The sequence below is a fragment of the Penicillium vulpinum genome, assembly GCF_028829585.1.
Source record: "Penicillium vulpinum strain IBT 29486 chromosome Unknown utg000001l_segment0_segment0, whole genome shotgun sequence".
NCBI classification, from domain to species: Eukaryota; Fungi; Ascomycota; class Eurotiomycetes; order Eurotiales; family Aspergillaceae; genus Penicillium; species Penicillium vulpinum.
In genome coordinates this window covers 5620783-5647807 of record NW_026643241.1, presented here as the reverse complement: position 1 = coordinate 5647807, position 27025 = coordinate 5620783, and the positions used below count along the sequence as shown (strand labels likewise).

The 27025-nt window shown below is 48.9% G+C and overlaps 10 protein-coding genes across 10 annotated transcripts; 6 read left to right on the top strand and 4 right to left on the bottom strand.

Annotated features, from left to right (window-relative positions):
- Window positions 1-117: 117 nt before the first annotated feature.
- N7479_002018 (WD40 repeat domain-containing protein) lies at window positions 118-2139 on the bottom strand (the record flags this gene model as incomplete). Its single annotated transcript, XM_057249715.1, has 4 exons — window positions 118-1713; window positions 1820-1968; window positions 2023-2039; window positions 2090-2139. 4 exons carry the CDS (start codon window positions 2137-2139, stop codon window positions 118-120), a joined length of 1812 nt encoding a protein of 603 aa, XP_057114147.1.
- A 1469-nt stretch (window positions 2140-3608) lies between these two features.
- Window positions 3609-4781, top strand: N7479_002017 (rhomboid family protein; the record flags this gene model as incomplete). Its single annotated transcript, XM_057249714.1, has 2 exons — window positions 3609-4000; window positions 4061-4781. 2 exons carry the CDS (start codon window positions 3609-3611, stop codon window positions 4779-4781), a joined length of 1113 nt encoding a protein of 370 aa, XP_057114146.1.
- A 403-nt stretch (window positions 4782-5184) lies between these two features.
- Window positions 5185-6360, bottom strand: N7479_002016 (Rad1/Rec1/Rad17 family repair protein; the record flags this gene model as incomplete). The annotated part of the gene is made up of 1 exon (XM_057249713.1): window positions 5185-6360. One exon carries the CDS (start codon window positions 6358-6360, stop codon window positions 5185-5187), a length of 1176 nt encoding a protein of 391 aa, XP_057114145.1.
- Window positions 6361-6528: 168 nt separating this feature from the next.
- Window positions 6529-6938, bottom strand: N7479_002015 (OST5 family protein; the record flags this gene model as incomplete). Its single annotated transcript, XM_057249712.1, has 4 exons — window positions 6529-6574; window positions 6637-6691; window positions 6747-6776; window positions 6836-6938. The coding sequence occupies 4 exons, from the start codon at window positions 6936-6938 to the stop codon at window positions 6529-6531; spliced, it is 234 nt and encodes a 77-aa protein (XP_057114144.1).
- A 177-nt stretch (window positions 6939-7115) lies between these two features.
- Window positions 7116-8696, top strand: gcnE (histone acetyltransferase GCN5; the record flags this gene model as incomplete). Its single annotated transcript, XM_057249711.1, has 7 exons — window positions 7116-7137; window positions 7191-7297; window positions 7349-7414; window positions 7474-7682; window positions 7736-7850; window positions 7911-8618; window positions 8676-8696. The coding sequence occupies 7 exons, from the start codon at window positions 7116-7118 to the stop codon at window positions 8694-8696; spliced, it is 1248 nt and encodes a 415-aa protein (XP_057114143.1).
- Window positions 8697-9813: 1117 nt separating this feature from the next.
- On the top strand, window positions 9814-11049 carry rgsB (uncharacterized protein; the record flags this gene model as incomplete). Its single annotated transcript, XM_057249710.1, has 3 exons — window positions 9814-9968; window positions 10023-10752; window positions 10813-11049. 3 exons carry the CDS (start codon window positions 9814-9816, stop codon window positions 11047-11049), a joined length of 1122 nt encoding a protein of 373 aa, XP_057114142.1.
- A 620-nt stretch (window positions 11050-11669) lies between these two features.
- On the bottom strand, window positions 11670-12689 carry N7479_002012 (uncharacterized protein; the record flags this gene model as incomplete). Its single annotated transcript, XM_057249709.1, has 2 exons — window positions 11670-12310; window positions 12431-12689. 2 exons carry the CDS (start codon window positions 12687-12689, stop codon window positions 11670-11672), a joined length of 900 nt encoding a protein of 299 aa, XP_057114141.1.
- Window positions 12690-13845: 1156 nt separating this feature from the next.
- Window positions 13846-17424, top strand: ctpA (Cu(2+)-transporting P-type ATPase CCC2; the record flags this gene model as incomplete). Its single annotated transcript, XM_057249708.1, has 1 exon — window positions 13846-17424. One exon carries the CDS (start codon window positions 13846-13848, stop codon window positions 17422-17424), a length of 3579 nt encoding a protein of 1192 aa, XP_057114140.1.
- A 799-nt stretch (window positions 17425-18223) lies between these two features.
- On the top strand, window positions 18224-23145 carry N7479_002010 (uncharacterized protein; the record flags this gene model as incomplete). Its single annotated transcript, XM_057249707.1, has 10 exons — window positions 18224-18301; window positions 18395-18451; window positions 18518-18642; window positions 18702-19876; window positions 19929-20604; window positions 21011-21166; window positions 21217-21500; window positions 21588-22113; window positions 22175-23061; window positions 23117-23145. 10 exons carry the CDS (start codon window positions 18224-18226, stop codon window positions 23143-23145), a joined length of 3993 nt encoding a protein of 1330 aa, XP_057114139.1.
- Window positions 23146-24842: 1697 nt separating this feature from the next.
- Window positions 24843-26371, top strand: mrsA (putative mitochondrial carrier protein; the record flags this gene model as incomplete). The annotated part of the gene is made up of 8 exons (XM_057249706.1): window positions 24843-24880; window positions 25109-25178; window positions 25239-25274; window positions 25347-25479; window positions 25539-25631; window positions 25702-25758; window positions 25812-26256; window positions 26323-26371. The coding sequence occupies 8 exons, from the start codon at window positions 24843-24845 to the stop codon at window positions 26369-26371; spliced, it is 921 nt and encodes a 306-aa protein (XP_057114138.1).
- Window positions 26372-27025: the final 654 nt, after the last annotated feature.

Below are 27025 nucleotides of genomic sequence, written 5' to 3'. Positions count from 1 at the left end.
AACCATGAAGGATGATATGTCTTCGAGGGGAGAGATTGAAAAGGCTTTCCAAGCGGGGTTGGCAGATTAGTTCAAGCAGGGCATGAGTCGTGAGTTTTATATGGCTCTAGAGCTATTTCAAACCTGCTCTGTCATCGTTGCAAATTGATGATTGCCATCTTGAGGGATTGGGCCGTCAGCATGGGGAAGATTGACACGGGAAAACCAGACTAGAGAGCGTACCTGTTTGTTGAAGCCATAGGCAAGTCGTTTGCCATCTGCATCCCAGGAAAGGGCCCGGTGGGAATCCAATTTTGAATGACCATTCTGTCCATGGTGTCCATTATGTCCATTGGTCATGCGGTCAGCTTCCTCTTTCTTTACTTCCGGTGTAGTTGCGGTCCAGGTAGACATGAGATTGCCGCCAGGGTGTTCAATATTCCAGATAAAGAGTCCGTCCTTGCTAGCTGCACCGAGAGCGTATCCATCAGGGGAGAAAGATCCGGTAATAGCGGGGGTTGAGTCCAAGCTCAGCTGATGAATGTTCGTGTAATCCTTTGTGTCGAGATTGACTTGCCAAACCTTGACCTTACCATCCGCCGAGAAAGAGGCAAATTCAATACGATTGGGGTCAAATTGAGGACTGATATCAATGCCGGTGATTCTGTCCTTGTGGGCGTTGGAGATAAAAATGTCATGGGTGGGAATCCAAATCGAAGCGCTCAATCCGGATGCCACGATAGCAACCGAGTGAAATTCGGTTTCAACACAGCGAATGAACTCCCACGTCGCGTTATCTCTGGGAGAAGGAAATGTCTTAACCAAACGTATGCTATTGTCCACTTCGCATTGATAGACTGCACCATCACCAGATGCGAATACCAGGTTGCGTCCACACCACGCGAGATCGTAAACGTGGTTCTCAATTACTTGAGGTGGAGGGAAAACGTCTGGTCGGCGGCTGTCGTCCCAAAGCGCGAGTTCCGATACGTTATGATTCGAGGCTACAACGACCAGTTGCGAGCTACCAGTTGCCCAGTGCAAGCCAGTGATGAGCCGGGGTACCTCTGGCAGTAAATCCACTGCGTCTCCATTGACGTTGTACATGGTGATAGTGCCCCTGTCATCAGTACAAGTCGCGACGGCCAATTTCTCACCAATGGCATCCCAGGCTACGGTCGAGACACTTGTGTCGCCCTTCTTGAGGTCCAAAATTTTCGTCTGCACGGGTTCCGATGACATTGACAGCTTCCACAAGCTGCAGAAGAGGTCACCGGCTCCCACAACCACAGTGGGATCCCGAGGGCGCCATATGGCATGAGTCACGTGATAATCCGGATTCAGCAGGGCGGTGTCAGGGGTCAAATCGATGGGCTTAGCGGGGGCGATCTGTACGCAAGAGCTCTCGCGATTTTCCAAGGTGGATAGGTCGGGGATCTCCTCGGCCATGCTGACATCACCATCTTCATCCATATGATCGGGAGTATTTGGCTGACTTTCAGTTTGCGCCTTGTCCTCCATAGATTCATCGCTATCAGTTTCATCCTTTCGGGTGTCCTTTCCGGGCTCGGTATGGCCGTTCACCGGGCGGTCGCGCGCAAGTTGGCCCGGCGAATCTGGGTCTGTGCCGACGGTCTCATCGCGACTTTCCACTGACCCAGTTTTGGTTCCAATTTCAAAGGGTTCTGGTCCGAAAAAATAATCAGACGGTGAAATAGTTTTGTGATTACCCTCCTACGCATTGTGATTAGTTTGTAAATTGAGGAGCCCCAAAAGAAAGTAGCTTTTTTTTCCCTTCTTTCCTGTGGCGCGTAAGAAGCGTTTAGAATTAAACACATACCTTGTCCAGCGAGGCTTCCATCTCGTGGTATTGCAGGCCCTTCTGGACCAGCGACACCAGCGCATGAGTTTTAATATAAGGCGCAAACGGGAGACTTTGCGGATCAGGGAACCACGCGCGCTGTAAAGACACGGCGGCATCGCCATGACCTAGGTTGAGTTAGAGGTCAAATTGGGAAAAGTCAAGGGGGCAATGTGACCAACCTGATTCTTGGAGGTACCTAGAAGGGTATTAGTTCTGTAGGAGATGCATGGGTTGCATTGTACTTACCTCCATATTAAGTAGTTGACATGATGCGACGTGAGGTCAGGTTGTGCCATGATTACATGTGCGACCAGCTAAGGGCCGCGGACATGCCAGAAAGGGAAGAGCTCTTCTGCCGATGAAAACCAAAGTGGAGGCTTCAATGCGCGGAGACGGAGCTTCAGGAACACGGAACACGAGGCCGGAAGAGGGAGGAAGTTCCGGAGAAATAGAAAAGGGGAGTGTTGGTGAATTCCGCAAAGAAATTAAGACTTTAAGACTTGAAGATCGAAGGGAAAGCCAAGAGAAGGGAGAAATTGGAGTTTTGGGGAAAAGAAAGTGGGAGAGTGAAGGGAAGAAGAGGTGGGATTCCAGATGAAGAAGAATAGAAGCTATTCCGTATCATAGAAATATAAACCAAGCATTCAAGGATAGAGGAAGAGAAAGAGAGAGAGAGAAATGAAGATCTGAGATTAAAGGATCCAGAATGTTTGGCAGCAGTCCATTTAGCACACACTAGCCACTTGGATCCTCCCTGTGGCGTCGGGGGTCCTCCACACTTAATGACCTTGTGAACTTCTCTGCTCCAGTCGTTTTTTTCGATGCAAAACAAACATTGGAATATCTCCTTGATGTCTGAATGAAACTTGATCAATCCCGATACACTACCCTTGAAATACTCCAACTTCTCAAACCACTTCCTGTTAAGCGCCTAAAAATGGGGTTCTCCACACATCGGGGGATTTCAGCACGAGCACCCTTGCACCTTTCAAATCCAATTCCATGTACTGGAATGCTTATCCTGTGTCACGACCTATACAACTTACACTTACGATAATATCTACTTACAGGGATTCAATATTTCGGACATCATATACCAATGACCTGAACTGCACCCACCCGAACCTGCAGGTCGTCAATCCCAGATGGTGGATCGTGGCTAATGATGCCGCCAGTTACGGACCTGACATTGGTGCATCCTGTAAGAAGTACGGGGTATCCTTTACTTATTTTATTTTTTGACCTACCTAAGGACTTGTGGAATTGGATATACTTTGGTTCTTTCTCATCTACTGTTGCTACCTATGTTAGCTACCTCATAGGGAACTCCTGTTACGGAGTGTCTGGTAGGTGGCTAAGTACTCCTATTGGATAATGGATGAAGGCTATGACACTGTTTACACGTATTTCTAAAAGAATCCCCAATAACCGTCAATATGTGCTACTAGCCCTGGAGTCTCGTCACTGTCTCAATCTAATCCTATATCCAAGTCATATTCATAGTAGAACTGCAAAGAAGAATACAAAAAAGAAAGAGATATCAATAGTATTCACTATAAAGTAAATAAGACAAGATGAAAATATAAATCAAAGTTAACAGCCATAATCGAAAGCTACATGGATGTACGTAGATTCAATGTTGTGCCTTGAAGCATCTCGGGGCCAAACATTGGTACTCCCGCCCTCCGCCAAAGTCTCCCACCTCAACTTTCCCCATCTCTCTACGGCCTGTGGTCAGTGTCTTGAGCTCCAAGCGAGCTCCAATATGTCGCTCCGAATTAACATTCCACCTGCTACTCGAATCTGTCTTGTCAGCCTTCTCATCCTCTCCCTACTCTACAATATTGCCAGATGGCGACAAATTGACACCACTGGTGGAACCCCGGCCACATCTCCTCTCGTCCCCTACCTGACTCTCGTTCCCTCGTACTTCTACTACTACCCTTGGACACTCGTCACTGCCACCTTTGTCGAGCAGAATATATTTACCGTCCTGTTAAACGCTGCCACCGTATTCTATGGCGGCAAATACCTCGAACGCGCGTGGGGTTCGCGCGAGTTCAGCAAGTTCATCGCGGTTGTTGCCGTGATCCCCTGCATCGCAATCATCCCAATCTACCTGATTTGGGGAGCAGTTGGAGGCTCCTCAACTAGAGCGTACACGTCACCCCTCCCCCTCTCTTATACCACACACTAACCATCTCCAAAAATAAATAGCCTCACCCAAATCTGCGGCGGAGTCTCCATCCAAGCTTCCTTCCTAGTCGCCTTCAAACAGCTTGTCCCCGAACACACAGTAACAGTCTTCAAAGGGATGATCAAGATGCGCGTAAAGCATTTCCCCGCCCTCTTCCTCCTCCTAAACAGCATCAGCGGCTTCGTCATCGGAACAGACACCGCCGCAATCCTCTCCTGGCTCGGCATCCTCACCAGCTGGACCTACCTCCGCTTCTACAAGCGACAGCCTGACCTAACTGGCACTTCGAGCGGCTCGGGTATCAAAGGTGATGCCAGCGAGACGTTCGCTTTCGCCTGTCTATTCCCCGACGTAATGCAGCCGCCTATTGCGTTCGTCGCAGACCAGATCTACGCCCTGCTGGTTGCAGCTAAGCTCCTGACGCCGTTCTCAGCGGACGATATCGCCTCCGGTAACGAGCTGGTGCTAGCGAGAGGTGAGGCTGGCTTGCCCACGCTGTTGAATAACCAGCGTGGTGGCAGAGGCGCGGCTAAGCGCGAAGAGGCGGAGCGCAGACGTGCCGTTGCGCTCAAGGCTTTGGATCGCAGGCTGCAGACTGCTACTATTGGGCCTGCGCAGGCTCATGCGCCTAGTTTGGGGGAGCCTAGTTCGTCGCTTGCGCGTTCTGCTACGCCAACTCCGGCGGCGCCTGTTGGCCAGAGTATGCTAGGGGAAACGAGTTACAACCCTGATCATGCTTGAATGTGATCCCATGCTTCCTTTTTCTAACTCTGGCGTTTTGTGACACACTTTGGGATTTGCCCTTTTGGACATATTCGCATTCGTGGCATGGCTGGTTTCTGGCTTAAATTTTGTATACGGATAATTATACTGATAGTGTGTGCACTTCTGATGATTTACATGATTTGTTCGATCTTCTCTTAGGGGCTTGATCCCCAGCTCTAGTCATTAGGCTGTTATGTTAGCGCCTGTGTGATTGCTATGGCTTTTTGGCCCTGAATTCGATTTGTTTTATACCACATAGAGCTTCATTGTTGTACGTCAATTACCACTGTGAAGAAACCATTTCACTTTCTTCGCCTGGAAATTTAACCATTTGTAATACATGCGCTCTATTTTAATTACAGTGGTGATCCCAACCCGGTTATTCATCTGCTGCATCCATCCGCATCTCAGCCTCCTCTTCGTCTAGCAATGGCACAAACCGGAAGTCTACAAAGCACACAGGTCCATTGGGACCCTTTACGCCAGCGCCAACCGGTCTGCCTACTGGTACATTATGATCATCAAGCTCAATCATGAACTGTAAGCTCAACACCCCTTGTCGATCCCCACGAATACTAACCTTATTGGCGACAGCCATAGCTCTCGCAGCCTTGCGAATCAACGCAAAGCGATAGCTCTGTTGTATGCGGTCGCCTACAGAAGAAGGAGGAGAAACAAGGAAAGTCTCTGTGACAGTAGGCGCAAGCTTAGCTCTAGTTGCGCGAGCTCTAGAAAAGCCATCATCGAATAACACCTTATGCATCTGAGATTGTGTAGTACCCTGACCAGCACTGCCAACGGTCTCGTTGTGCTGATCAATTGAGAACTCCACAGTGGATTCACTGAACGGACCGCCCGCACCCGAGAGAGCAAAGTACGGTTCTCGCTTGGCGCAGGCGGACAGTTTCAGGATTGTGGGGGTGGAAGAGTCGAGTTCGGCGATTGCATTGTGTAGCCAGGCGGAGCGCATGATGATTTTCATGGTGATGGCATCGCGCTGGAGGGGAATGTCTGATTCGTGTTCGTCGGGCTCATAGGTTACTAGCTCGCAGGTTGTTTTCACGCCAGCTTCGGCGATGGTGATGCTAAGCGGGGCGCCGTGTTGGGTGTATTTCAGGGTGCAGGAGCGGTTCATGAGCAGGGCTGGAGCGTTGAATGCGCTTGATGAGGCGATACCAGTTTGCGTAATGCTAGTGTCGCGGGGTCGATGAGATTCGGAAAGCTCGTTGATACCGAAGATCTTGAGGGTTTCCAGAATGGCGGAGAGGGAAACAACAAAATGAGGGTAAGCCCCATCTTGTGAGGAGTCATTGTCGTCTTGGGGTGTTCCGTTTTGATTGTTAGATTCGGGGTTGGCCGATGCATTGAATGTGTAGCTGGTGAAGAGCGACTTGTCGAGGAAGGCTAGTCCTTGAATGACGCGGCCTTCCTCCACTGAGAAGCGGAGGCCATCTGGAGTGATTTGGACGGTGGCCTTATGCGCGAAACCAATGCAGGAGAGTAGCGTGTAGAGATGGTGGGCGTTGTTGGAGACGCCAGCGAAAAGGGGATCCATTTTGTGGCGTAGAGCGTTAGCTCGAACTTTCCAGGCGCGATACTAGCACAGAGCAAAGATAATAAGTCGGAGATGCGTGATGGCTTTGGATGTTCTAGCAGTACAGGCCCCTTTGAACCCAACGCTTATGGTACATTTGAGGGGACGCGCAATAGGAAAGGTGGCCGGTTAGACGTAGACTCCGACGGCACAGATCATAAACACAGCCCCAAAGCTATCCAAAATACCCAATCAGTATATTGTACGTCGAAAGATGGGATATAGCGCATTACTAACCCAAATGCCAGTGCGGCCGGGAAGCCCAAGGATACGATGCCGAGTAAAGACTGATCTGTTCAATGAAATGTCAGAGTTCAATTCCATAAAATTTTGGGAAAATAACTTACTTAAGACGAAAAGAGTGGCAGTAACCAATGCTACCAATATTAGTTAGAGATTAGCTGTTTTCAAAGCTGTCATGAATCAATAAGCTCACCGAGAAGGAGCAGGTTGAAGCCGACGGAGAACTGGCTGTCCTTGCCAATGAGAGGGATAAATGGAGTTGCAGAGGCTGCCTCCCAGACTTCGTTCAGAGACATTAGGATAATAGAATTCAATAAGTGTGATTGAGGGAAAATTGATGCAGGTCAAAGATAATGTGAAAGTGATATAGATCGTCAGTGTTGATCTGGCCCGACCGGTCGTTAGTTGTTCCGACCGATACCCCATGTCATATCAGCGTAGGGTCAAGTTTGAAGGTCAAGGAAAAGGACATCATGGTTGTTGACTCGCCAAAGAGTAAGTGAAGTCTTATAATCTCACATTTCCTTCTGTGAAACAATCTTGACAAGTCACGATGGTATCAGGTTTTAAGCGCAAAGCCTCAGAGGAGGCAGCTTCCCCGGACTCTGGGTTGCAGACTATTAAGAAGGCGCGCACAGATTCCCCCGTGAAAGAGGTAAGAAGCTCCAAAGTCCTAACTCAATTGCTTCGCATTTGTTCTGACAAGTACCCCGCACAGGAAGATGGGCTCCTCAAAAAACCACCGCTCCGCATTGTTCCATTCCCTGAGAAGGTACCTTTCCATCCCACACCACCTTTCATGCTCCATTCATGATGGCTGATGATACACAGCCTGCTGTTCTTGAGGAACGCCGAGGCGACATCGAGTTTCGTGTCGTCAATAATGATGGTTCACACGATAGCTTTATTGTCCTCACAGGCTTGAAGTGTATTTTCCAGAAGCAACTTCCGAAGATGCCTAAGGACTACATCGCGCGCCTTGTCTACGATCGATCCCATCTCTCTATGGCTATCGTAAAACACCCACTGGAAGTTGTTGGGTATGTCATAAGTGCCGAGTAATGTGTGGGATTAGAATACTGATCAACTATAGAGGAATTACGTATCGTCCGTTCAACTCTCGAAAGTTTGCTGAGATTGTCTTCTGCGCTATTTCTTCAGATCAACAAGTGAAAGGATACGGCGCACACTTGATGTCCCATCTTAAGGTATGCACACTTGCTGGTGTTGTGATTCCTATGCATATATCTAACTCATTTTCCATCTAGGACTACGTGAAAGCCACCTCTCCCATTATGCACTTCCTTACCTACGCCGACAATTATGCCATTGGATACTTCAAGAAGCAGGGCTTCACCAAAGAGATCACACTTGACAAATCAATCTGGATGGGCTACATTAAGGATTATGAGGGCGGTACACTCATGCAGTGTACCATGCTCCCCAAGATCCGCTATCTGGAGATGGGTCGCATGCTCACCAAGCAGAAGGAGTCAGTGCAGGCTAAGATCCGTGCCTTCAGCCGGTCGCATATCATCCACCCCCCTCCAAAGGAATGGAAGAACGGGGTATACGCGATCGATCCTCTTAGCATTCCTGCAATCAAAGAGTCCGGATGGTCGCCAGATATGGATGAAATGGCTCGTCAACCACGCCACGGACCCAACTATAACCAATTGCTGCACCTGTTGAACGATATGCAGAACCACAGCGCAGCCTGGCCATTCACTCAACCTGTGAATCGCGACGAGGTTCCAGACTACTACGAGGTAATCATGGAGCCCATGGATCTGTCGACCATGGAAGAGAAGCATGAGAAGGACTTGTATCCGACCCCACAGGATTTCATCAAGGACGCCATGTTGATCTTTGACAATTGCCGACGCTACAATAATGAGACCACACCCTACGCCAAGAGCGCCAACAAGCTTGAGAAGTTCATGTGGCAGCAGATCCGAAATATTCCGGAGTGGTCGGTACGTATTTACAATGAAGGTGTTTCTCACAAGACGAATGCTAACTCTGACATCTAGCACCTTGCCGATAACCATTGATCTGGGGACATACATAATGTTTACTGCAGCGAGGGTGTTTTTACGGAATGGCGTTAGGGGCATTGGGATTTGATGGGCAATACCCTGTTGATAGATTACTACAGCATGCAGTTTTCACTGGCTGATGAACTAATGCCAGTTTATGAATTTCTTCCAGTATAAAGCTTACAGTCACAACGAAGTAACAGAAGTAACTTTCCCGGGTCATCTAGGTCTTCCTATTTCTACCCCAATGTATCCGAACCCATACTCTCCCACTTCATCATTATCTAGACTTGTTTCCAATCCAGCATTTTCACTGCACCGAGTCATCATAGAGAAGTCAAGTGCCTGGGTAAGATCCAGTAGTATGGGTTCTTCGATATTTTTTTTCAGTGTGGTCCGGTTAGTCTAGATCAAGGAGCTCTATCCATGGATAGATATGCTGATCCATCTTCACACCAATCACATCTATAGATGCCATGCTTGGTGCTTATTGTGGGGCTGACATCTGTCAGGCTCAAGTTGATACCTAAGTAAGTATATAGTTCAAACATTGAATGATCATTGCGTAGAGAGTAGAGTAGGGTGGCAGTAGAGATTATACAGAGTAGAAGAACATGTTCTATAAATGTTTATATGCATGATGATATATGATGCAATAACCTAAATCTCAACGTTAATTTCTTCCCCCCTGACAGATCTTAATCTCGGATCATCGTTGTTGCGGTTTCGTTTCAGGAAGAATATGGAATAGCCTCATTTCACCCTTACGTCTTTTAGTAGGATTTGGCTTTTTCAAGTTTCTTTGTTTTCTTTGTTTGCTGTTGCTATTGCCGAGCAATTGATCTGGCTGTGTTGTGACCAACCTCAGGGGCTCGCCCGATATCCACAACACCCATCGTGTACTTGGCGACGCGGAGTTCAATTCCTTTCAACCCCTCTAATTTCGTTCTCGGTCTTCTGTCATTCGCTCCTAGTCGCCCATATTACTCCTCCCGTCTTCCGGGGTGTGTTGAGATTGCTCGCTCGCCCGCTGACGCGACCTTAATCTCTCCCCCCTTTTGCTCTCCCCGCCTTCGCTTTGAAATTTCGGGCTGGTCATTTCACTGCTGCCTACTCTAAACACACGGCCGATATGTCTCACCATGATTTTGTCGACGCAGAGTCGCGTAATCGCCTACCGACCCTCTTCGAGGTACTCAGCCGCCGAACTCTCGCCCCGGTCGATCTGTTCTCGTTCTACATTTACATGCGCGACCAGCAGCGTTCTGTAGACTATCTAGACTTCTGGTAAGTGTAAGCTCTCATTTGATGGCTGAATCCGATTTTAACAGAGATCGCTAGGCTCGATGTATCCCAACATATGCTACTGTGCCGACACTATGTCCGTGAACTCCGCCGTTCCGTGCTCGTCGCAACTCCCGATATGGAAAGAGCCGATAGCAAACGATCATCTGCCATGCTAGACAATCTGGAGAACCTAGGTGATATCCCGCTGACGGAGGCTGGGCCTTCTCGTCTACGGGGGTTCCAAGAAAATGAGAAAGACAGAGATGCCGACCAACGCCTGTCGGCATTCCTTCGCTCCGAAGGCCAGACATCGCCCTCACGGCAAACTAGCCTGGGATCTTCCAATGAGTCAGCACGCCAAGTTTCTTCGTTTGAGGAAGGTCGCGAGACCCCGGATTCCCGGCTTAACGACTCAAATTCCCCTGGGCACACAGTGGCCCGTAACGACATTCGCGCCAGCGCCGAGAAGATCCTGTATACATATCTACTTCCCGGTTCCGAGCGAGAGATTATGCTACCAGATTCGATGGTTTCCACGATTATCAACCTCGTCGAAGATGATGGTCGAGACGACCCCGAAGTGTTCGACCCTGCTAAGGACTATGTGTTCCAGGCCATGGAGCGTGATGCATTCCCAGGGTTCTTGCAAGCCAAGGCCCTTGGAAATATGGTCCCCCTGAGTACCATCTTGCGCCTTGCCTTTTCTCTGATTAGTTTCGGTGGAGGATTCTGGGCTGCCTTCTACGTTGTTCTGCGGAATAAGCCCCGGAACATTCGTTGCTGGGTATGTTTGTTGATGGTTCTCTATACACACTGATAAACCATCCCGCTAACTTCAATCTAGATCATTCTTCCATTTGCTATCGCTGCGTACTTCATCATCTCCTATCAGTACAAGATCGACCCTATCATGGCTTTCCTGGGCTACAGTGAATACACTTTTATGAACTGGGCCCCAATTCGCGAGCCCTATGTCCGAAAGCTGCTGAACAAGCGTGCTGTCGTTACTGCATTGATCGCCTTTATTACAGCAGCAGCTCTAAGCATATTGTTCATTTTCGTTCCCGGTACCATGCTATGAGCTTTTCGCTACGTCCAGCTTCCATCTAATCCAAACTTCCCAAACCGATCGCCCGTGAACCTCATTGTCTGATCAGCTGATCATTCTCACCATGTCTACAATTGACTTGGCTTATTCAAAGCATTTCCACCGTGGAGTCCGAATACTAAGGTTTTGCTTCCATGATGCATATTCTTGAAACAGACTATGTCTCAGATCTCGGCCCATTTTCACCCTCGGAATTATACAGAAGGGGTTTGTGGTCTCCAACCCACCTTATCAAACCGCTTATTAGCGGTTACATCTACTTCCTTTGTCATGGATGTCCATATGTATTTATTGCGCTTGTTGTTTTGCTGTGATCTTTCCTCCCTTCTACCAATACCCCCTCTTGACTTTGAAAATTTGTATTGTATCTATTTTCTCATTAATGAGCCTCGCCATTAGGGCCTTACGAATGCAATTTGCTCCTGCCCACGGGTTCCATATCCCACAAGATATTGTCCGTAAAAGATGAAACTAAACCATAGTCAAGTCATTTTGTATCGTAAATCCCGTTGGAGCCGCTATGATCTTCTATGCCACATAATCAGAGCAAATGGGAGTATAGTGTCATATCAATGCATCAGCACGTCCACACTTCAAGACTTGCGGCCCAACACCCTCTTCGGCTGCCGACTATTTCCCGCACGAGCACCAGGTGCCTCATCAATATCCATGCGCGAGCCGTCACCGCCATCATAGTTCTCAAAGAACCCATCATCCTCTTCAATATCATCTGCATCCCTCTTACTCCCCCCGAGGCCAGTGCCAAGGCGACCACCACGCCGACCACCCTTCTTCCCCGCATTTTGCTTCCTCTTAACAGCCTCCTCGAGTGCGTCGTTGTGCGCCTGAGCGCGTGCAGCACGCTTCGCGGCGTCGCTCTTGACACGCGCAATCTCCGCCTCCAGATCGGAAACGACCTCGCCGCATCGCGATTCCCACTCACTTAAATTGGCGATCATTTTAGGGAGGGATTGGGGTTCGACATCACGGAGTGGGGCAACAGCTGTCACGTTCACGGATGGTGGGGTGGAGGCTGGCGAGAGGCGAGCTGTTATCAGGGAAGCGTAGATGGCTGCTGTTACAAGGGATTCGAGCTCGGTTTTTGTGGGGGTACTGAGGGCGGTCATCAGGGCGCTGTAGGTAAGGGGTTTGATTGTCGTTGAGAGCGTTAGGAGTGAGAGTAGGCGGAGTTTGAGGGTTTGCTCGGTGTTCAGCTCAGGGAGGTTTGGAGTTGCTGGTGCGGGGTTAGCTTTAGTTCTGGTAGCTTGGGGGTTGGTTCTCTCATGAGATTTGATTTGGATTGTTTCAGGCCTTTTTTTTTGGGTTCCTGCGTTGTGGATGTATGCAATCTTACCTTGATATTCTTGCCATGTGCCCCATGCGAAGATCTCTAGTAGCTTTAGATATCCTTTATACTCGGCTGGTGTGTCTGGTGATCGTAATGCTTGGACCGTCGGCAGCTCGAGCAGTTCTGCAAAGACGTAGGTTTGCGTGTTTGAGGTGGCATTTGTGATGAGATTGGCGATAAAGCGAGGCGAACTTGCGTTGTTGGAGCGGGCTAGGTGGATGAATGGTTGGAGAGCCTCCAGGGCTCGTGTGTGGATTTGATCCATTGAGATGTTGTTGTTGACAGAGTTATAGGTTCAATGAAGATGTTGGAGGGTAGTGGAGCGTATCCAAAGAGGAGAGCTTTAATATGGTTGATAGGTAGCTAAGTTCACGATGGGAAGCATCAAATGTAGTCCAGGTGGAGATGCTTGTTTGCACTCCATGCAAACATGTCTTATCTGATTCAAGCACTGGGCGTACTGAGGTCCGTATTTCCGTCCATGGGTACTAGAGATTCAAATCTTCAGTTCCAACCTCCGAGCAAATGTTGAATGCTTCAAATGTTGTTAACTTAGTTTTTCTCATTTTTTTTAAAAGAATATCCGTTGCCCATGCGGCCTCTGCCCTTGACTACGTATTTGGGACGTTATATGTAAGAACTCTCCAATGTGGTTTTGGATGTTCTTTTCAGAGGGGTTTTTTAGACATAGAATATTGTATAATAGCGATAAAAAGCATAAACTTGGCGGACAACTTCTCTATAGCTAGGGACTTATTTATTTTATCCTTCATTTTATCCTGTTGTTCGCATGTATCTCGGCTTTATTATGGATCTATTATGGATCTAATCAAATCCTTGGTCCTTGGGTAATCACAGTGCAGGGCCCCCCATTCTGCAGGTATAGTATTAGCGACAATAAGCCGAGTGTAACAAGGTTCATCTCTGTAGACATTTTGAAACAACTTGAATTCGTATTGCTTAGTCTGTTTCAGGCCTTCTTGGAAGAAATTTTTACAATACCTCGCTAAATCAAATTAATTGAAAACCCGACCATCTAATCAGCTGGCACACTTATATTGCGTCGCGGACTTACGGACTATACATTCCATAGCGTGGTATGCGGCCCACCCCGAGTCCTAGGTCCCGAGCAAATCCACTTTACTTTTTCTCTCCCCTTGGGACCTTTTGGCCGAGTATTTAATTAAATTTGACCGACGTGGCTTTCTGAACGTACTGTTTCCTTTTAACTTCTGCAGCTCCCTTTGTCGGCTCAACAAGGGAATGATCTGACTAGTCTTGCGCCATCCGAGCTCATCCGTCCGTCAGCACGCTTATCACCCTCCCTCCGCCCTCGCGTCGGAGGCAGTTCTTCAAAAACCCCTCCATATGCTATAGTCTCGCCGTTCCTCGCCGTGTTCGCCTCGCGCTTCACCGTCGAGATGGTATCCACGAATCCCCATGCCGGCGGGGCCGGTCAACCTACGATGGCTACCACAACTATTAAGATCGACGGAATGACTTGCGGAGCGTGTACATCAGCAGTAGAGAGCGCATTTAAAGGGATCGCAGGCGCGCACGATGTTTCTGTCAGTCTCATTATGGGCAGGGCCGCTGTACAACATGATTTGTCATTGTTACCGCCTGCGAAGATCGCAGAGTTGATCGAGGACTGTGGATTCGATGCGGCAGTACTTTCGACGGAGGAACAAAAGAATCCCGATTCTGCTTCGCTTCCAGCTACGCGACTCTCGGTGACCACCCTAGCGGTTGAAGGTATGACATGTGGGGCATGTACGTCTGCAGTGGAAAGCGGGTTGAACGATGTCAGCGGCGTGAACTCCGTGGACGTATCACTACTTTCCGAGCGCGCAGTCGTAGAACATGATGCAAAAATCATCACACCGGAGCAGATTGCAGAGCTTATTGAAGATAGAGGCTTCGAGGCGCGAGTGCTGGACACTTCCTTAATGGGCTCCAAGGAGCAATCCGCATCAGTGGACTCGGAGGAGAAATCTGGACTTCTGGTCACTACTATCGCAATCGGAGGCATGACATGCGGCGCTTGCACATCTAGTGTCGAGGGTGCCCTGGGCAGTGTGGATGGAGTAATCCAGTTCAACATCAGTCTTCTGGCTGAGCGGGCGGTGGTTGTGCACGACCCAACCAGACTACCTGCCAGCAAAATCCCGGACCTTATTGAAGATGCCGGGTTTGATGCGTCGATCGTGTCATCAGAGGCGCAGGCGGCAATTTCCAAAAAGACACAGCAGGTCAATCTGAGCTTGCATGGGCTGCGGGACGGCGTTTCTGCCACGGCATTGGAAGCCAATTTATTACAGCAACCGGGTGTTCATTCAGCATCAATCAAAATGGCTACCTCTCGTATGGTCATTGCTTTCGATCCATCTATGATCGGAGTCCGGTCTGTTGTGGAAGTGATCGAGGCTGCTGGTTACAATGCCTTGCTTGTCGACTCAGATGACACCAACGCACAGCTACAGTCATTGTCCAAAACGAAAGAAATCCAAGAATGGAAAAGATCCTTCATCATCGCCGCCTCTTTTGCGGTTCCCGTCTTCCTCATCAGCATGATTCTTCCGATGTATTTGCCCGCGATTGACTTTGGCAGTTTTGCACTGCTCCCGGGCCTCTATCTTGGAGATCTGATCTGTCTTGCTCTTACCATTCCGGTGCAGTTTGGCATTGGCAAACGATTTTATGTCACCAGCTTCAAGTCCCTCAAGCATCGATCCCCAACTATGGATGTTCTCATAATGTTGGGTACATCCGCTGCCTTCTTTTACAGCTGTTTCACCATGATCATGGCTCTTTGTAGCATGGAACACAGACGCCCTAGCACCGTGTTTGACACCAGTACGATGCTTATCACCTTTATCACTTTGGGACGATGGCTAGAGAACCGAGCCAAGGGCCAAACCTCCGCTGCTCTTTCTAGGCTCATGTGTCTGACTCCGTCTATGACGACTATCTACGAAGATCCCATTGCGGCAGAGAAACTGGCTGAGCGCTGGAACTCCAAACCTATACCCGACACACCCGAGCAACCCACGATGGCTGATGACATGACGGTTAATCAAAAGTGTATTCCCACCGAACTGATTCAAGTCGGTGATATCGTTATCCTCCACCCTGGAGATAAGGTATCTGCGGATGGTGTGGTTATCCGGGGCGAAAGCTATGTTGACGAGAGTATGCTCAGTGGAGAGGCGCTGCCTATTCACAAAAAGAAAGGCAGTCAGATTGTTGCTGGAACTGTTAACGGCACAAACTCCATTGATTTCAAAGTCATTCGAGCCGGCAAGGATACCCAGTTGAGCCAGATTGTAAAGTTGGTACAAGATGCGCAGACGAGCCGTGCTCCGATTCAGCGCATGGCTGATATCGTTGCGGGCTACTTTGTCCCCACCATCATCGGTCTTGGTTTGATCACATTCTTTGGTTGGATGGTCCTCAGTCATGTATTGCCTCATCCACCCACAATCTTTGAAATGGCAGGCAATGGTGGCCGAGTCATGGTTTGCCTGAAGCTGTGCATCTCGGTCATTGTATTTGCGTGCCCCTGTGCTTTAGGCCTGAGTACCCCGACCGCAGTCATGGTTGGTACCGGCGTTGGCGCAGAGCATGGCATCCTGGTCAAGGGAGGTGCCGTGCTAGAAGCTGCTACGAAAGTTACTCATGTTGTCTTTGATAAGACGGGCACCCTGACTACAGGTCGGATGAGCGTGGCTCACACCCGAATTGAACCTCAATGGACAATGAACGACTGGCGTCGTCGGCTCTGGTGGCTTATTGTCGGTCTCGCAGAGACAGGCAGTGAACACCCAATCGGACGAGCAATATTTTCTGCGGCTATAACCGAATCAGGTCATGCCGGAGAAGATGGACTACCAGGGAGCATGGGTGACTTTGACAACTGTGTTGGCAGGGGTATCTCTGCCATTGTCGAACCCACATCTAGCGGCCAGCGTATCCGGCACCATGTCCTCCTTGGCAACGCCAACTTCCTCCGATCAAAAGACGTCCCTGTACCTGCTGATGCAGATCCCGACTCTGCAGAGCCCACCGAAGACCCAGAAGCTGATGTACCCAAGCCTGGTGCCACCGCGTGCGGCATTACACGCATCCACGTTGCAATCGACAATCGTTACGCTGGAACTATCTCCCTCCGAGACACAGTGAAAGCGACAGCCGTGGCAGCAGTAGCGGCCCTGCATCGCATGGGCATTTCAACCTCCATGGTAACAGGTGACACACTTTCAACAGCGATGTCAATCGCCACAGCAGTCGGCATCCCAACCGCCTCAATCCACGCCTCCGTTTCTCCATCCGAGAAACGCACAATCGTCTCCGCCCTCCAAGCAGAAGGCGAGTACGTCGCTATGGTCGGTGATGGCATTAACGACTCTCCCGCGCTGGCCACGGCATCCGTTGGGATTGCCCTCGCATCCGGGACAGACGTGGCCGTCGAGGCTGCTGATATCGTCCTCATGCGCCCAGATGATCTACTCTCTGTACCAGCCAGTCTCTCCCTCTCGCGGACAGTCTTCAAACGAATCAAGATGAACTTAATATGGGCTTGCATGTACAATGTCATCGGACTTCCGTTCGCCATGGGTCTTTTCCTCCCCTTCACAGGCTTCATGCTACCTCCCATGGCTGCCGGTGCTGCCATGGCTCTTTCCAGTGTCTCTGTCGTTGTTAGCAGTCTGCTGTTGAAGTTCTGGCGTCGTCCTTCTTGGATGGATGTTGAGCGTCTGGAGAAGGAGCTTCGCTCGGGTGCAGTCTCTGCGGCTAGTGCAGCGCGCCGCCGTCATGCTCGCAAGGTGAGCTGGTGGGCTACTACTACTATTTTCGAGGGTAGCCCGCGCTCTCTGCGTCGTCGTGTCAGGAATTCCGTCTCTTCGCTTTGGTCTCTGGTCACTGGCAAAGGACCTATGCCGGCTGGCCAGGGTGATGAGGGCTATGTTCCACTGCAGATGGTTGAGCCGCCTGTTTAATCTTGTCTTGTCCAATTCATCACATAGAGACTTGTCCCATCCTATATAATGCTTGTTTTGTTTTGATGCCTCATGAACAGTTCAATATTGTTGGATTGACATATTTCATGCCTGGGTTTGGCGTTTCGTTTCAGTTTATTCCAAGTTATTTGATACCTCACCTGTTAAGATCATTTATGCAACTGTTACAAGAAGATCCTCACTCGTAAAAATAAATAAAGACTAAAAATTAAAATTAAGGGATAGGTACATATCTGGCTTTGTTGCCAATTTGTGTAATGAGAAGTGCCTAGGTCTCGTGTCGGCTTGGCTTTTATAAGACTGCCACTGTTACTTCATGCACAGTAAAATGTAGCATCCTCAATGCATGCATAAATTAATCAGACCAGTTATTTGTTCGAATTACATTTCTTGAAGGTATTCTAGTGAGTGATCTACAGGGCCTAAACTAAACCTATTCGGAACTGTCTGCCTCAGGCAATAAGTTTGATCGGGCCAGCATGCAAACTATGCAAACAGGTGGGCGGGATGACTCCGAGGCTTTTTTGTGCTCTTCTTTGATAACAAGATCGTCGCGTTTCTTTGGTGCTATTTCTGGAGACCGGTGGACAATATCTAAAGACCGACCCTGATACTTCTCAGTTCGCTTTCGCCACCCTTGCGCTCAAAGGGTTGTTGATACATTTAACGTAAACCGCCCTTAAACCGCACTGCCGCTTTCCCACCAAGCTCTTCACAAGAAGTAGTTCTTGCGACTCTCTAGATTAATACAAAACTTGTTGCTGACTCTTCTTACAGAATGGCTCCTAAGCAAAAAGCTGGGCAAAAGCCGAAGCCCAATGCGGCAGAGGAAGTGGAAGAGACATTTCAAGCTGTGGTAAGTCTAGCAGTTGGCAGATGGTTGCGCGACTGTTCCCGCGGAAGTTGTCTCTATGTGTTGTACAATTTGCTGACTCGTGGGTTTTCTTAGGTTCTCGCAGACACCTTCGAAACAAGGTTCGAGCCGTTCACCCGCGACACGCCTCGTGTATGTTTCCTACAGCAAAGCATCCATGCCCCAAGACCTCACAATTAACGAACGAAATTATTACAGTGCCTTTTGCCGCTCGCAAATACCCCTTTGATCGAATACACTCTTGAATTCCTGGCCAATGCAGGCGTGGAGGAGGTCTTCCTCTATGGAGGAGCACACTCAGACCAGTTGGAGAAATATATCAAGTAGGCCTGCCCTAGGGACTCCCTCCGATACAGATGGCAGAGCTGACCTATATTGCTAGTGCATCGAAATGGAGGGCCCCGTCTTCTCCATTCAAGCAATTTACGTTCCTCAAGTCGACTTCTGCCTCTGTTGGTGACGTTATGCGCGATCTGGACGGCAAGCACCTCATTACTGGAGACTTCATTGTCGTGAGCGGCGACGTGATCAGTAACCTGCCCATCGAAGGCGCATTAGCTCAGCACCGGGCTCGCCGAGCGCTTGACAAGAATGCGATCATGACCATGGTTCTAAGGGAGGCTGGCCTGCAGCACAGGACTAAGTCCACCTCAGTTTCGCCGATTTTCGTCATCGACCCTACCAAGGACCGCTGTCTCCACTACGAGGAAATCGACCGGCATCCAGACGGTGATCATTTGGCTCGTCTCAATATTGACGCCGAAATTATTCTCAAACACCCTGAACTGGATATCCGCCAAGACTTGATCGATTGTAGCATCGACATTTGCACTCCGGACGTGCTGAGCTTATGGTCGGATAGTTTCGATTACCAATCACCACGGAAACACTACCTGTTTGGCGTCTTGAAGGACTATGAGCTGAACGGCAAGACTCTGCACACATACATCATCAAGGACCACTACGCTGCGCGCGTGCGCAACCTGAAAGCCTATGACGCGATAAGCAAAGATATTCTCTCGCGCTGGACATATCCCTTGTGCCCGGATACGAACTTGCTCCCTGGTCACACGTACACGCTTCGTAAGGGCAGCATGTACCAAGAAACCGGTGTAACCCTGGCACGCTCCTGCGTCATTGGACGCCGCACAGTCATCGGAAAAGGCACCAGCATCGGAGACCGTGCAGAAGTCCACAACTCCGTGCTCGGTCGGAACTGCAAAATTGGCCGCAATGTCAAGCTGGATGGTGCCTATATTTGGGATGATGTTGTGATCGGTGATAACACAGACGTCCGTGGGGCGATTATCGCTGACGGCGTTGTTCTCGGCAAGAATTGCGTCGTTGCAGCGGGAGCTCTTCTCTCCTATGGCGTGAAAATCGCAGATAACGTCCAAGTGGAGAGTGGGAAGCGTATCACGAAAACTCGAAACGATGGCGGTGTGGGCAAGAACGATCCCGCAGTCGTTGGCGAAGGAGGTGAGGGCTATGAATTCATTCATGGCGAGGAAGATGAAGATGATGATGACGATGTGAGCGTAGCCTCATCGGGACTTGGTATGTTGTTTGGGTATCTCTACAGGGCCAGATTGCTAACTTCCATCTACAGTGTACCGCATGCCCAATCTCTCACTCTCTTCCGCCTCCATCTCAACACTGTCATCTGAGGTCTCGAATACCTCTTGGGGTGCACGATCTGAGCGGAGCAGTTTCTCTGCAGACGAAGATTCAGACAACTTCCACCACGACGCATCAGTCAGCTTGTTCGACAGTCTACGTGAAGGCGTGGCGGCAGATGTTGTGCAGCTTGAGCTGGTTACCCTGCGTATGAGCGCCAACGCCTCGGACAACCAGGTTCGTCGCGCCATCGTGACATCTTTCATGAAGCATATCCAGCAGCTCATGGAGGGTGGCAAGGGTGCCGGTCCAGCAGTCACCCAGGTCTTCACGGCATACAAAGAAGTTGTTGAGCGTACTCTATTCGATCGCAGCAAGGAACAGAAGAACGACCAGGTTGATCTACTCCTCTCACTCCAGCAGGATCTTATTCACCGTAACAAGGGTGATACCGTCCTTCTATTCACTGCCAAGTCTCTATATGAACTTGATCTTATTGAAGAGGAGGCTTACGATCAATGGTGGAATGACGAGCGCTCTAGTAAAACCGAGGAGATGCGGGCTGTCCGTAGCCAGACCGAGCAATTTGTTAATTGGCTGGCCGAAGCAGAGGAGGAAACTAGCGAAGACGAATCCGAGGAAGAATCCGAGGAGGAGAGTGACGACGAGTAGATACCACAAATGTTTTCAATTAAAATTCCATAGTTCAAATTCCCTTTCTATAGATTCTTATATGTATAGAATAAATATTGTATTGGCTCATTTATGTCACACTTCAGAGTTCTATAACTAACATTTCAAAATATTAGTTTGTTAGTAGAGTCAAATATATGTTTTTTCTTTTCAGGCTTAGCGACGTGAATCTGAGGTATAGCCCACGGCAGCCTACAGCCGGAGACAAATGAGGCTAGGGCTGCACGGCCAATGAAGCTAACAAACGCCTCAATCTTGGAATGATTCATATCTGAGTCAATAGGCTGAAAGACGCTGCCCGAGATACATCAGCTGATGTGTTCTTGTGAAATTTTGTTCACTTTTTCCCCTCAAGTTTCTTCAGAGTAGAATTGTAATTAGAAAAATATCGAAAATCGTAATACCTTTGACCGGTTCCAGCCGCCTTGGCCCAAACAGCCTTGGAGATCTTACGTTTCCCCACTCCCCTCCATGTCCGTCACAGGTTTTACCCAGTGACGTGCGGCCCCGAACTCCCCTAATATTCCCCCCCCCCTTGTCGGCATCTTTGCCGCTACATTCACCACGCCTCCTATAACGCGAAAAAGAAAGGCGGCTGAGGCGATTGCGGACGAGCCACTGCCAAAAGCCGCCCACGGCTCCCAAAAAGCCACCTCTGCATCCGACCGACGCCCCCACAACAGCGAGTCAACGCCGACCGGAACTGAAACGACAGAGAGAGAAAGCCCCGTCGGTTCCGGCCTAAAAAGGAGGCTCTCTGCGACCCCCACTACCGCCAGCATGGACTCCGACGACGAGTTCATGAGCGATGTCTCAAGCCAAGATGATTTCCTGGGTACCCAAGGCTCTGACGACGAGAGCTTAGGTGAAGGTGAGTCTTCCTCTGTTCTTTATATTGTTTCTTTTGTGTGTCCATGCCGGGAGTATGGTGACTAACATGCTGTGCCTTGGGGAGCAGATTTCGATGATCTCGACGCCGGATTTTCGGACGATAAAGACCTCATCAAGCATAAAAAGAAGCCGTACGAAGTCGAATACAAGGTTCTCGACCCTCACGACATCGATCACGAACAGCTTGGCCAGGTCAACGAGGTTTGCGCTATCCTTGGGCTCCCACCTGAGTCGGTGGCGATCTTGTTGCGGTACGAACGATGGAACAAAGAAAAGTTGATCGAGTCCTACATGGAGCAACCGGAGGAAACTCTGGAGAAGGCTGGTCTTGGGTCGAACTTCGAAGGCACTGCAAAGACCGAAATCGTCCCGGGCTTCATGTGTGACATCTGCTGCGAGGACGGTGATGACCTCGAGACCTATGCCATGCGGTGTGGTCACCGATATTGTGTCGACTGTTATCGACACTACCTGGGACAGAAAATCAAAGAGGAAGGGGAGGCTAGCCGAATCAAGTGTCCAGGCGTTGGTTGCAATCGTATCGTAGACTCCAAGTCACTAGATCTGCTCGTGACAAAGGACCTTCAAGGAAGGTGGGTGTTTGATTTTGCAGGTTACCACAAGGCGGAAGAGATCGCTAACACATGCATACAGATATCGCGAACTTCTAACTCGGACCTACGTTGATGATAAAGAAAACCTAAAATGGTGTCCAGCACCAAACTGCCAATATGCCATTGACTGTGGGGTAAAAAACCGTGATCTCCGTCGCATTGTACCAACGGTGAGATGCGTTTGTAAGCACGAGTTCTGCTTCGGATGTTCCCTTAGTGACCACCAACCTGCTCCATGCACACTGGTCAAAATGTGGCTACAGAAGTGTGAAGATGACTCCGAGACAGCCAACTGGATCTCCGCAAATACGAAAGAGTGTACCAAGTGTAACTCGACGATCGAAAAGAACGGAGGCTGTAACCACATGACTTGCCGCAAGTGCAAATACGAGTTCTGTTGGATGTGTATGGGCCTATGGTCCGAGCATGGTACGAGCTGGTACAACTGCAACCGATACGAAGAAAAGTCAGGCGCAGACGCTCGTAGTGCTCAGGCCAAATCCCGTTCCTCCTTGGAACGCTACCTGCACTATTATAATCGGTATGCGAACCATGAGCAGTCCGCCAAGCTGGACAAGGATTTGTACCTGAAGACCGAGAAGAAGATGACTAGCCTTCAGTCACAGTCTGGTTTGTCCTGGATCGAGGTGCAGTTCCTAGACACCGCATCGCATGCTCTGCAGCAGTGCCGGCAGACCTTGAAGTGGACTTACGCATTTGCATTCTACCTTGCCCGCAACAACCTGACTGAGATCTTTGAGGATAATCAGAAGGATCTGGAGATGGCAGTTGAGAGCCTCAGTGAGATGTTCGAGAAGCCAGTTGCCGAATTGGCAGGACTCAAGGTGGATATCCTGGACAAGACTGCGTATTGCAACAAGCGCCGGGTGATTCTATTGAGTGACACCGCTGAGAACTTGAAGAATGGTAAGTTGGAATCTCTCAGTGTGGGTTTACTACATTGCTAACACATGTTTTCTAGGAGAGTGGTCGTTTAACATTGAGTGGTAAATCACAACCCACTCTAACCCCCCGCTCGCCGTGGACTACGGACGAGATCTTGACGACGTGAACGACATCTATTCCTTTACAAGTATTTACAACATACCTTTTCCTTTCCCCCCGACATCCTTAACCCCAACGCCCTTTAGATCATTGCTCTTGCACTGATTTAGCAGTAACAAGGATCATATCCATCCATCTCCAGGGCTGAAATGGACATTTCTTTTTGTTTCCCCGCTTCCTCGAGCTTCCTCGAATTACCTGCATGTAGCCTCGTAAAATGGGGGCTTTTCTTTTGGTGTTTTTTTTTATCTCAGACTTCTTCTTTTCCCTCATTGCCTTGAGTTTAGGCGCAGCGGTCTTCTAATTTTTTTTTTTTTTTAATTTTCGGAGAAATTCTCCTATTCAACTCCTTCCTTTCGAGTACACCACGCGTAATAAGTGGAAGAAGAACAAGGGGTCTACTCATGTACGCTCCGATATGATCTAGAGTAACTTTATGGCATGCGGCACTAAGTGATATACACGTTCGATCTATCCCCTGACTATGGAGTTTGGTGTAAGATTTTTCCAAAAGAATTAAGGGGCCCCTCAGCTGAATCCAAGCCAATATAGACCAGATGAGTTTAGTTCGCAGTCCGGGCCTCGGCTTGCCCCAGTCTAAAATCGCGTGTGATGCATTTCTGCATTCTGTTTTTTTGCATGCCAAGTTGAAACAAGCCAAGGACGAGAGCCCATGTTAATAATAAGGTATATAATATGTAGAGGATATAGTATACATTGTACAAGTACCCTGTACGTCTAAAGAAGATGTCTATGGGTATTTCTAGAAAAAGAAAATCCTTCTCGAAGAAGAAGCCGAAGCTCCACTCAATATGAGTTAGGCGAAATGTGGTAAAGGGCGAAATAGATGGCTTGTCCAGGGGCCGTCTTATCAGATTGATAAAAAATCGAAGGTACCAGCTATGTACCTGTACTGTGGTTACTACACTGTGAAGGTACTGATCTGGTACTTCACATAAAAAGGTGTTGAGGATCAGCCCCGGGAGGTTCCCCCTAAACTCCGTCATCGGAAGTCTCGGAGATAAATTAAGCTGTAAAATTTATGGAGTTCGTTTGACACATTGGAATATTTTTTGTTCAAGTTACTTCCGAGGTTAGGAGGTCTGGTCTAGCCGCCGATTCTGAATAAGCATTCACGTATTCTTACCCAAGTACTTCTCTAAGGGGATTGAAGTAAGGAGAATTAGAAAATATAGTCTAACAGTTAAAAGAACAGAAGAGTATAGCTCTAGGTAGAAGAATAATGTAAATAACCAACCTGGGCAAGTCCGTGAATAATTTGCCTAGCGCCGATTCCTGATTTTTGTGTCCAAATAGTCCAAATAGGCCAAATATCCAAAGTTCTAGTCTTTTCTCTCCAACTTGGGAAGTATTCCGTTATAAAAAAAAAAAAGAAAAAATATCTTCTCTAATTCCTTTAATTCTTTTCTCCATTTCTTCCCAATTTTGTTGACATTCTAACTCTTTTTATCTTGTTGGCATTGTCCCTGTCTGTGTTCCTCGGAATCTCCGCGGATTTACCCAAATCCCCGTTTATCTCATCTTCACTTTTCCATTCCTCCACCTCCGCGGCAACCACTTCTCTTCCTCTTCGCACGAACTATTCATCTGCTACAGCTGCGCCTTGAGCTAGCGGAAGCTTCATGGCGGCTTCCGATCAGATCCCCGGGCAGGAATTCGAGTATGTCACCTCTCTCCAATGGTTTTTTTTCCCTCCCCAGGCAAAACCGGGTATCGGGATCGCTGGAATAATCACAGGGACAAACACATTTTAGTTTCTGGTGATTTAAGATGCTCCAGCTATTATTTGATTGTCCCTGTTGAACATTCTGACTTTCTTGTTCGCCCTGTTGTCGCTTTGCGGGATCCCATTTTGTGGCCGAAGCTAATACGATACACTCTGTTCTAGCTATGAAGCCCTTCCTTCCAACTATGGCCTCAGCCGGAATATGCTAGCTGGTGCTTTTGCGGGGATAGCGGTATGTTTACATGGGGCTGTTAGGGGTGTTTGTGAGGATTTTTGGCTGATCGGATAAAAGGAACACTCCGTGATGTACCCCGTTGACTTGCTCAAGGTAAGCTTGATTTCTAGTTGAAAGCGATGGAATTCTAGGAAAAAGCGTTGAGCGCTGACTATTTGGACATAGACTCGCATGCAAATCCTGACCCCTTCAACGGGCGGACTCTACACGGGATTGACCAACGCGGTCTCTACAATCTATCGAGTCGAGGGCTGGCGGACACTATGGAAGGGAGTATCGAGTGTGATTGTCGGCGCAGGTGTGTATATCGTGAAAAAAATCCCGTGCTAGAGACTCAAAGCTGATTTGCGACGATAGGTCCCGCACACGCTGTCTACTTCGGTACATATGAGATCGTGAAGGACATGGCTGGTGGTAATGTCGATGATGGACATCACCCCTTGGCTGCCGGTATGATTTCCGAACAAACCTTAGAATTGATTTTTTTTTTTGTGCAACGACTGACACGATTATCGTACAGCTATGAGTGGAGCGGCCGCTACCATTGCCAGTGATGCGCTGATGAACCCATTCGATGGTAAGTGGCCCTGTGCAAGTCAATACACTGCGCCCAGCTAACCCACTCTTCAGTCATGAAGCAACGTATGCAGGTCCACGGCTCCGTTCACAAGACCCTAGCGCAATGCGCCAAGACCCTCTACCGCACAGAAGGTATCCAGGCCTTCTACGTCTCTTACCCTACCACACTTTGCATGACCGTGCCCTTCACGGCCACTCAATTCGTTGCCTACGAGTCGATCTCGAAGGTCATGAACCCCAAGGGAGATTACGACCCATTCACCCACTGCATCGCAGGTGGTCTGGCCGGTGCATTCGCAGCTGGTATTACAACTCCCCTCGACGTCGTAAAGACGCTTCTTCAGACTCGTGGCCTCGCAGAGAGCGAAGAGGTGCGGACTGCAAAGGGTCTGTTCAACGCCGCTGCCATCATCAAGCGCCGGTTTGGCTGGGCTGGCTTCCTGCGTGGCATGCGCCCTCGGATTATTTCCACTATGCCGAGCACTGCAATTTGCTGGTATGTCCTCTTCTGAGACTTTTGTTTTTCAATATTTGGTTGAATATCCACTGACTTCTTTTCCAGGACATCTTATGAGATGGCTAAGGCATACTTCAAGAAGCACCTCGACTAAAAGTTTTGATCCTCTCGCACGGCGGCTCGCCATGGGTCCTATCCACAATTCCCGATGGACCTGCTACTTGTTTGATATACCACGTTTGTGTGGGCACCATATAATCTTTCTTTGATCTCTTGGGGCGACGGTCTGTTCTTTTACGATATGTTCTGGATTTGGGCGGTTGGGCGGAGCCTAGCAACCCTCATTGTGGCCGCATCTCGGGTCAGCAGAGCCCGGGTTTCGATCTTCTTGCATGTTTAGGGCTTTTTATGAGAAGCGTTTTCGGCAATGTATAGCTTTGGAAAAACGGGAACAACGGCCACTTTCGACTTCGGAGATTAAATCTGGTGTTTATTTCTTTTTCTTTTTTTGATTCTTCGATGCTCTCATTCCATTCGATGTGTCCTATACTGTGACCGGCGTTGGAAAAACCTCGGGTTTTTTTGTTATTGGTTTCTTTGAGAGGGCTGGGTTCTCTGTGGCATCACTATAACTTATGTTTTTTTTAGTACCTTGCATGTACCCATAGACGTGAGGAATGTTAGAGATGACAACCATTTTAATTGACTTGACACTCCGTATAAAAATGACCAGTACAACATTACATAGTTCACTTGACGCATGCGGCCGAACGACGTCACGCGAAAAATCCTCCCCCTCACCTGCGGG